Source organism: Ochlerotatus camptorhynchus, unplaced genomic scaffold, assembly GCF_037179485.1.
Source record: "Ochlerotatus camptorhynchus isolate MF236.1 unplaced genomic scaffold, CSIRO-AGI_Acam_v1.1 ptg000230l, whole genome shotgun sequence".
NCBI classification, from domain to species: domain Eukaryota; kingdom Metazoa; phylum Arthropoda; class Insecta; order Diptera; family Culicidae; genus Ochlerotatus; species Ochlerotatus camptorhynchus.
Genome location: NW_027040720.1, coordinates 1,801,342 through 1,812,156, shown reverse-complemented (window position 1 = coordinate 1,812,156; position 10,815 = coordinate 1,801,342). Strand labels below are relative to the sequence as shown.

Here is a 10,815-nt window from a genome sequence, read left to right as displayed (position 1 = left end):
GTAATCTCCTCCACCACTAGAGCTTGACCATCCGCAAACACTTCGCATTGATTCAGTATTCAGTCCTGTCCTAGGCGGTGTCGTGGGCAGCTGTTGGAACTCACTGCCGCAGCATAGCATCAAACCAGAAAACCTTAGTCCTCCTGAGCCGACACCCGACGAGCCCCCGCTCCCTTCCCGGTTGACTGGCTGGTGGGCGTGTGTGTGTGTGTGAATGTATTCACCTACTTTATCGCATTTTCTTCTTCGTTCTACACCGAAAGGAAGAAACAGTGCTCCAATTTCGCCCCCTTCAGTCCCTCTTGGAAGCTTTGGCATCGCGGTCATCGGCGTCGGTCAGTGTGACACTAGTCGCGGAACTTTGCGAAATATTATTGCTGTTCCGGGAGAGCGTGACCTGCCCTAAAAAGTAAATAAAAGCGACCGTTGGAGGATCGTTTACTCTCCGAAACAACGCCGTGGCAGCAGAACGAAAATTGAGTGAAATTTATGGTGTGTTATATGAGCGCCAACGAGGATCAACTCAACAAACTTTACGAGCGACACGTGTCCTCGCTGGGTGGTGACCTTCCAGCAAAAGGGACAAGGGACAGTCCGCTACGACGTTACGACGGTCGTGAATGTGGAGTGACTACAAAGTGTACGATAATTACGGTGTGGAATTCTGAAACTGAAACTGACCGGAGGTTGTGAATTTGTTTGTGCTGATTTGTGACGAGAAGAAGAAGAAGAATAATAACCATGAAGAACGCCAAGAAGTACATCATCGGAGCGTCGGCGCTGCTTATCATTCTGGTCGGTTGCGGAGTGGCCGTTGGAAGGTAAATGCCTACAAAGCGTCGGTATGTAATGCCCGTTGGGGGGTGGGGGTCATGTCGGTAAGAAGAAGCTCGGGTCGATTCATATGCAAATTGTGCTCAATCATAAGTTGTTTGACTGGCCGAGCGGTGGTACGGTCATTATACAATTAGAAGACCTCACCGCTGCAGGGCGCTACGGGGATGGGACTGGGTCAAGAGCTGTCCATGCTGCTTTCTGTCCAGTGTCCAGTGCAGAGCTTCGATAGTGTTGTGTTTCAGGGATGGAAGTAGCATTAGTTGGGGTATGCATAATCACCATGAATTGATTCCATAGTTCATTATAATGTGCCAATATGGGCACCTTTAAGTCCAGTCACGTTTCTGATATGAATATATTTATTTAAATCGACACTTGGAAATTTTGAATACATACGTGTTTGTACCAATTGGCAATGTACACGGTTTTCAAATAGTACACAGAGATATAAAATTACCCAAAGATTGAGTTCTTTTAACTTAACTTTGGGTAATTTTGAGTTTTGCATCTCGCTCGCACTCTTTATTGTTGTCGAAAAAGAAACGAGAGGCGTGACTGACTCATGACTATCGTTCAATAAGCCACTACATTGAACGAAAATATATGTCAAATATCAAATGAACCATCATTCAGAGCGCTCTGTAATGTCAGCGTTTCGATTTCGAATGACAACAGAAGCAAACGCTACAGCTTCCTTATATCAAATGCGAATCATTCTGTTTGCAGATGATAATGACTATGCCTTCATGATCGATATTCGTAAGAACGTCTTACCAGTGTTGAAAAATTAAAAAAAATCGAATCTCACCAAAGAACAAGATCACACATGATTTCCGTAGACTAAAATCAACAAGCAAACAACTGCGGTTGAAATTGCAAGCTGTGATATCGCAGCTTGGAAAATCAAGCTAACAAAACTCACCAGCTGCAACTCTCACCAAGCTGTGGTGAGATTGAGTTTCAAGATCTTGGCTTTACACCGGAACGCAACCGAAACTTCCATAACGGCCAGCGTTGCCAAGACATTGTTTAGAAAAGTCAATCAATTAAAATATAAAATCTGGAAAAATCTGGAATGCTGTAAAAAATCCTCTTTTTAACATAATTTTTTTGAAATCAAATTGATGTGCCAATCTCCTGTAAAAATAGGTAGGTATAATCATCTGGAAGTTATTCAATGTTCCAGAAAGTTTATGATTCTCTCTTGGTACGGATTATCTCTTGTAGTCTCTAAGAAATCACTCTACCATTCCATAATTTCCTCAAACTGATAATAATTCCCAATAATTTTGACTCGATTTTTCTCAATGAAATTCTGTTAGAATATTCTTAATAATTTTGTTGGTAAACTATTCAGGATGACCGTCACACGCTTCTCAGACTAATCCTATAGTTCGCTTTAGAACTGCTTTGTAGGTAAGGTCAGAATTGTTTTGAAATCTTCTTCAGTATTTGCCTCTTCAGTACTTGTCCAAAATGGCCTTGAAAGTCATTTTCAAGTCATCAAAATGGACTTGAAATTGAAAGATTTCTTAAAATTTTATAAAAAATTAATCTCCATAGAAAAATTGGACAGAATTCCATTGAAATTATTCTCACGAGTCGTATTAGCATTAATCTTAAGAATTTTCTATGATTTCTCTTCCGAATTCTATTTCCTTTCTTCACAAAATCTTCATGCAATTGCCAACAGAGATTTTAAAAGACAATTGACACCGTCTTCAATCCACTACGAACCACCTTTGCATTCAGGCGCGCTTTTGCAGCGCTCTTGTATATTTTTTTAAATTAAACTTTTTTCAATTATTATTAACTGACCCGCGCGTGAGCCCCGCGTAAACACTTTTAAGTATCTTTTTCGACGCGAGTGTAATGAAGTGCGGAATTATATGCTGTGTGCAGAGCGACAATCGCTTCCTATGGCGCTGCCATGGAACCTGCAACCGGACATTCCACGCAGCTTGCGTAGGCGCACAGAAGAATCATGAAGACATTTTGTGGACCTTCATGTTAAAGCCCGATTCAAAGTAAATTTGGACACATTCAAGTGATCATAACTCAAGAATTAAACAACATACACGGTTGATCAAAACATCAAACAAAAGGGTATTTATTCAGCTTTCAAACGATATATAAGAAATTATTACATTTCACCGTTTCGAACGAACTGTTGCACTTTACTTGTGATCGATGCCATCACAGTCGCGGGTGCCACTGTACCGGCGAACTTATTCCACTTTAAACGCATTTGTTGTCCATTTGTCACTTCTTTACGGCATCCTTGAAGTTTTCGCTTGACAATTGTCCAATATTTTTCGATCGGTCTGAACTCAGGGTAATTCGGAGGATTAATCTCTTTGGCGACGAAATTAATATTGTTTGCAGCATACCATTCTAGTATCTCCTCAGAGTAGTGGCAGCTGGCTAGATCCGGCCAAAACATAACGTTGGTCTTGTGTTGCCGAATGAAGGGTAAAATCCGCTTTTTCAAACACTCTTTAATGTAAACCTTCGACGCCAATGTGTGATGAAAACCTTGGTTTTAAAGCCACAACTGCAGATTCCTTGCCAAATCATTAGTTTCCTAGCAAACTTATCAGCAAAAACAAATTTATACCAGAAAGGAACATCCCCACGACCAGTTGCCAGGTAAAATTTTCGTCCGGGGAATTGTTTATAATCCATTTTGACATATGTTTCGTCAGCCATTAAAATACAGCCATCAAATTTCGTCAAAACTCGTTCGTATAGTAATCGTGCTCGCTTTACTTCTCTTGAAAGGATGTTACGCACGATGGAAATTTTGGAATCGTATTTCTTTGCCAAATCACGTATGGAGACACCTGGGTTGCTTTTCACGTACCTTAACACCTTTCTCCTCAGCTCTTTGTCCCTAGTGCTACTTTTATGATAAATGCGCTGTGCTCTATCCACACTCAGAGTATCCTTGTAACGTTTGATTACAAGACTCACCGTTGACTTTGGGAATTTTAACACTTTTGCTATTTTTGAGGCAGACCACGAAGGGTTCTCTAGATGTTTGTGCACAATTAATTTTCTTTTCTCAAGTTCCATGATCCGTAAATTCGGGATGCGTCGATCAATCGAGAAAAACTTCTCACCAATTTCTTCGTCAATGGAACATCAACAAATGCCTGTCAAACATTTTTTTTGTTCCAACCACCAGGGGCGCGGTGGTGTATTAAACCGTGCGTCCAGATTTACTTTGAATCGAGCTTTACCCCTCTGTCAGAACTGTCAGGATCAGATAATAACTGAATTTAACATGAAGGCACTGACTAAATCCTTAAATTGCATCTCGGAAAACATTGGAAATTCACTAGAAGCAAACCACAAACTGCAACAAAATATCAAAAGTCTCAGTACGACCCACGACGATGCGTTTGAGCATATAGAAAAAATGCTAAATGACATTAAGTACAGCATATTGATATTGAACGTCGCCAGCAGCAATAAACTTTTTGCTGCGGAAATGAAACATGCCGTATCATCACATTTGGACACATCTTCGGACACTTTCACAGCGGTGGAAGCGGCACTGAAATCAGCGGCAACATCAGCAGTAGCAGCAATAATAAAAACAACATCGCACTCAATAAACCAACTACCGCAATTAATTTCTACACCCAAGAATGACTTGACGAAATCAAATGCCAGCCTAGTATGCGATATAATGTCGCAAATGGAAGAATTGGCAAAAACTAAGTCGACCACACCGACCTCTCTGCAGCTTTCGATAGAGTGAACCATGAAATTACCATCTCTAAATATGACAAAATGGGTGTTTATGGGAGTCTACTTACCTGGCTTCGCTCCTATCTGACTGGCAGATCTATGTCTGTTAAGATCGGTGACTACGCTTCTCCACCCTTCATTGTTACATCTGGTGTTCCTCAAGGCAGCCACCTGGGGCCATTGCTTTTCCTGTTGTATATAAACGACGTGAACTTGATCCTCAAATGCCTTAAACTATCGTACGCCGACGACATGAAGCTCTACTACGTAATAAAAGGGCCTCAAGACGCTCATTTCCTCCACCAAGAACTTGAAGTCTTTGATGATTGGTGCCGGATAAACAGGATGTCTTTAAATGTGTCCAAGTGCTCGGTCATCTCCTTTGGCCGTAAACGGGCGATGCATTTCCACGATTACACCTTAAGAGGAATAAGCTTGAAACGCGAATCGACTGTCAAGGACTTGGGAGTCATGCTCGATTGCAAATTAACGTTCAAGGATCACATTGCTTATGTTGTATCTAAAGCTTCATCGCAGCTAGGATTTTTATTCCGTTTCGCCAAAAGCTTCAAGGACGTGTATTGCCTGAAGGCTTTATACCGTTCCCTGGTTCGACCTATACTGGAATACTCTGCCGTTGTTTGGTCGCCATTCTATCAGAATGCCATCCATAGAATTGAAGCTGTTCAGCGAAAATTTATTCGCTTTGCGTTGCGACACCTTCGTTGGCGCGACCCGCGTAACTTGCCGAGCTATGAAAGTCGCTGTAACCTCATCGACCTGGAGCTCTTGGAAGGAAGGCGTAATGTGGCGAAGGCTTGTTTCGTTGCGGATCTTCTGCAAGGGAACGTCGACTGCTCCACACTTCTCAGTCTTCTTGACATCAACACTCAACGACGGGACCTCCGGCTGCATGCGTTCTTCAACAACCGGCGTTCGAGGACCAACTATGGCGTACACGAACCAATGTTGAGTATGTGCCGCGTTTTCAATAGTTGTTATTATGTGTTCGATTTTAATGTGTCCCGCGAGAAAAATAAGCGTAGCTTTAAGAGATGTTTGCGTTAATTTTGAATTTGAAGCAGTTTTGATGTTTAGATATAGAAAATTGTCATTAGGGTAACTATTTTATCTTCAACGCCACCATCGAAAACAACACCATCAACAATAGCAACAACACCAATAACAACAACAACAACGTAAATGGAATTATCACATGGACATCATTACCCCTGGACAAAGAATTATTAGCCGCAGCACGCATACAATTTTCTGGACCACCAACTAAAGACAGTACACCGAAATTTTTTAAATTTTCGAAAAGGGGAAACTATTAAAGGCCCAAGCGCAATGACAACGGAAGCGGAACGGCAGTGGCAGCGGAAAAGCCCGATCTGAGTAAGCCTACTTGTCGGATTGAAAACTAGTTAGAACCGAATCAACTTCGGTTAGGCATCTTGATATCATTCGTGACAACTGTCAAACTTTCCGTTTCCGTTCCGCTTCCGCCCACATTGCGCTTGGGCCTTATGTGTCCGCGGAATAACGAAAACAAGTTCAACTTAAATGCTAGCAGCCGAAGGATTACCAACGGACTCACAACTTTTGCGCGAAAATTTCCTGGACGTCCACAAAGAACTTGGAATCTCACGCATTGACGCCCTGGCAGACCTGGAATCACACCGTGCGTTCTTATCTAGTGAACGCACACAACAACTGCAGCACACACGGAAAGCCGCATCATCAAACGACAACAGTCTTCGGACACTTTCAGAAGAAAATAGAAATGTAAGTATAAATAATCTATAAAACTTGTTCACCTTCTCAACAGAATGCGACTGAAATCCTGGTGTATTGCCAAAATTTCAATCGCATGAAAAGCTCAGCCAAAATGAAAGAAACTCAACAAAAAATTGCATTTTCATCTTTCAATGTAATTATTGGAACTGAAACTAGCTGGGACGAAAGCGTAAGAAGCGAAGCAATTTTTGGAAACAATTTTAATGTATTCCGGCACAACCGAAATCTACATCTTTGTAAGAAAAAGTCTGGAGGTGGTGTTCTCATAGCCATCAATGCAGACTTTACTTCCGAAAAAAAAAACTAATAAAAACACAAATTTTGAACATGTATGAGCCAAAGCACTTATTGCAGGTGAAACACATATTTTTACCTCTGTGTATTTCCCACCTGAACATGCGAACAAACATTAATTTGAATTATTTTTTTCCAAATTGTCGAAACTGTCAAATATGGAACCAGAAATAAAGCTGCATATTTATTGCGACTTCAACCAACGCAATGCAGACTTTATCACAGACATTTAAAACGAATAATTTTTACTTCCAATCGTAGGTGAAGACGTAACATTACAATTTCTCTTTGAAAAAATCTCACATTTAAGTCTACATCAAATTAACCACGTAAAAAGTCAGCAAAATGCATATTTAGACATTTTATTTACAAATTGTACTGTAGGCTTCTGTGTGTATGCATCATTATTACCTTTATGGAAAAATTAAGTGTTTAACTTAGCAATTGAATATTCAACCTTCATACAAAATACTTCTTCCCACAGCCAGGCTTGCAATTGCTCATAACAGCTAAAATGCTATTTTTCGGTATTATGAAACAATGGGATACTATAATGATAATTTTTATTTGTAGGATGCAAGAAGAGATGGTCAATATTGCTTTCAGAAGGTCACAACTAGCGATTAGCTGTAACGATGAGCAACGCGATGAGCGAGCAATTAGCGATAGCATTTTAGCTGTAATGAGCAATTGCAAGCCTGCCCACAGCTACTGGGAGTACGAGGAAGTGCTGGAATATCATAAAGCAAATTACGAAGAATCCAAATGTAGACCACCCACGCAACACATATCCATCAAAATAGGTTGCTCTAACTTGATTGTGACTGAAATAAGGTGCATTCAAGTAATCACAACTGTTATGTGACAAGTGTGTCGCTAGGGTATGTACAATAAATTGGCAAAATATAATAAGAATTGAAGGAAATGTCGACACTGAAGTTTGCAGATTTCATTCAATTATTCGTAACCTAATTTCAGAAACCGCAGCAATAAAAAGAAGAAGCCGAACACAAAACAACAAACTGCCAGTGTGGTTCAATCCACAACTAAAACATTTTAAGAACAAAACGCAGAAAGCACACAAATTGTACAAAAAGGAAAGCACAAATTTACAACACTATCATTACCGACAAACCGACATGAATGATTATACAGATAACAAAGAAATTTCTGATCAAAGCACAAAACTGACATCTGCCGTCGTGTTCGCGGTACATAATTATCCTAACGAACACGCGTACAAAATGTATGAGTATGAGATCAAGAGTTAAGTTTAAGTTTCATGTCGGTTTGTCGGTGCTATCATAACATATGCAATCAACTCAACACAGCCATTAACACTACTCGTGAAGAATATAATCGTAAAGTCAAAAATGAAGTCAAATCATGTCCTGAGAAATTTTTCAAGTATGTAAAAACGAAATTGAAAAGCAATAATTTTCCGTCACGAATGCATTTTTATGGAAATGCAGGTGAAAATCCTTCTGAAATCTGCAATCTCTTTGCAAATTTCATTCAGGAAGTATACATCACAATTTCTGAAAAATACCGCGACCGCGACTTCTTTGCATTCATTCCCGAAGTCTCTAACAACATATCTGTCAATCAAATATGTCAACATGAAGTCCTCAATGCAACATATGTCAACATGAAGTCCTAAATTTGGACGCATCAAAAGGACCAGGACCTGACGGAATTGCACATGTATTCTTGAAGAATCTTTCAGAACAACTCACCCTTCCTTTAGAACGCCTTTTCAATGTCTTTGAAAAATGGGAAATTCTCTGAAATTTGGAAATTGTCTCATTTGGTGCCTTTTTTCAAATCAGGCAAGAAATCTGACATCCGTAATTATCGTGGAATTGGGTTTTTTAAATTTTGAAAAATAAATCGGTTCTTATAAATCATCTGAAAGAGCTTCGTTTTCTGAGCACAGCGATATTTTTTTTTCAAACCCACAAGATTTGAAGTAAAATAATAACTTCACTGTTTGACACTAAACTGACAAACTGACAGCTCGCTCCCATACAAAGTAACACCGAGGGGCGCTAATAAGGTGATTTTGAAAACGTAATCGTACTTACATATTTAAAATAGTTCCAGTGTACCAAAATTGATGAAATTTTGGGTTTGGGTTCCATTTTTAATGCACATTACGAATATGCATTTACCTCAATACCCTTAAAAACCCAATTGCCATTATCTCTTGCTTGAACGTCAAAAATTTTCAGCAAGTAAAATTCAAATTACAAACAAACAGCACGGCTTTTTTAAAGGTCGCTCAGCTCCCTTTAATCTTCTTGAATTTGTAACATGCATTCTTATCGCAACGGACAATGGCAAGCACGTGGAAGTTCTTTATACTGACTTCAGTAAAACATTTGACCGAATCGACATACCATTATTACTCTTTAAATTGCAAAAAATAGGAATGGAATCTAGACTTCTGAATTGGCTCCAATCATACTTAACGCAACGCAAACAAATAGTTCGTAGAATAAACTTTCAGAACCTATTTCGGTCACCCCAGGGTTCTCATTTAGGCCCAATTCTTTTTATTTTGTATGTAATCGACATTTCCTACATACTTAAAAACATAAAAGTACTTATATATGCAGACGACATGAAGCTCTTTGTGGAAATAAGTAATTCCAGCGACACAGAAGAATTCCAGAATGTAATCAACTTATTTAACACTTGGTGTAGTAAAAGTCTACTCTAACTCAATGTAAAAAAAAGACAACGCAATTGCATTTAGCAGAAATATAGAAACACCTCTTTTTGAAATATTTTTAGGCAACAAACTAGAAGAAAAACGTAAAATTGTAAGGAACCTGCCGTATGCGTGATAATGTTTGCACCATCGTTCAAATAAGGTTCTCGTTTCACCTGTGCATACAATGCCTTGGTTTTCTTTGCATGCACGTAACCTATAGCTCATACCGTAGTAGGCTGTATATAAAAGAAAATGAATTACTTAGTTTGACAGTTGCACTATGACGAAGTGGCAGCGTATTCGTGATTTGTCCCACGCGCAAATGTCGCAAAAAGACATTTCAATCGCCGTGGGAGTGTCCCGGTGGAACGTTAAAAGGGTTTTAGACTGAGAAAAGAAAGGACAACTATCCGAGAAGGTGGCCACAGGTCGTCCGAGGTCAGCTCGGGTTATCGCTGAAGATTCGGGTGAATCCAGTGCGTTCAATAAGGAAAATGGCAAAGGAACACGGTATCAGTGATCGAAAAAGAAGATTGCGGGGCGAAGTCGAGGGAAGGGACCCAGATCCTCCATGCGAAACTCTCGTAGCAGCAACTGCTTAACCGCCACAACTTCTTGCAGATTCTTTGACATGATGAGAGCGTCATCCACGTACAAGATAAGGTATACGGGGCCGGACTTCCCTTGTCGGACATACAAACAGCTATCTTCCACACAGCGCCGGAATCCAATCTTCTTCATGAACTTTTCGTATCTATCATTCCAGGTCTTGGAAGACTGCTTCAGCCCATAGATTGATTTGCTGAGCTTGCACACTTTCTCCCCCTCCTCAAATCCTTCGGGCTGGCACATGTATATATCCTCGGTGAGGACCCCGTTGAGGAATGCTGCCTTAACATGCATCTGATGAACTACGAAGTCGTGATGGTTTGTCAAGGCCAGCATCATCCGCATCGTCGACATCTTGATCACAGGTGCATACGTTTCGTGATAATCATAGCCATAGCGCTGGGTGAATCCCTTGGCCACCAACTGTAATTTTCGTCTAGCCCGTGGTTTATCCACTCAGGGTCGGCTGGCTTGCTCAAGGAGGACTCAGAAACAAAGCGGACAAAGACACAATAAAGCAGAACAAAGACAAGTCATTCTTAGGCTCGGAAAATAGAAACAAAGTTACAAATAGAAATTTCACTTAAACATTCTTAAATTTTATTCCAACAAGATACATAGGTTGGAGGGTGAGCTCGTTGCGGCCGTTGCTGCATCCGATGGGGCCCTTTGGTCCGTTGCATGCGAGGAGGAGGAGGAAGGGAAAACTCATACCTTTGTTGAATGCAGGTTACATGCCAAAACGTGGTCTCCGGGCAGTTTCTGGTTACCGCTTGTGACTACGCCCGGTGCTTCTTCTGTCC

At 40.5% G+C, this 10,815-nt stretch overlaps 1 protein-coding gene across 1 annotated transcript in view; it reads left to right on the top strand.

Annotated features, from left to right (window-relative positions):
- Positions 1-318: 318 nt before the first annotated feature.
- The window catches only part of LOC135704075 (xaa-Pro aminopeptidase ApepP-like), a 42,157-nt gene continuing 31,660 nt past the window's right edge, over positions 319-10,815 (top strand). The window contains exon 1 of the mRNA XM_065225502.1: positions 319-821. Within this exon, the coding sequence (XP_065081574.1) occupies positions 742-821 (80 nt within the window). The 5' untranslated portion in view covers positions 319-741. The remainder of the gene's footprint in view (positions 822-10,815) is intronic.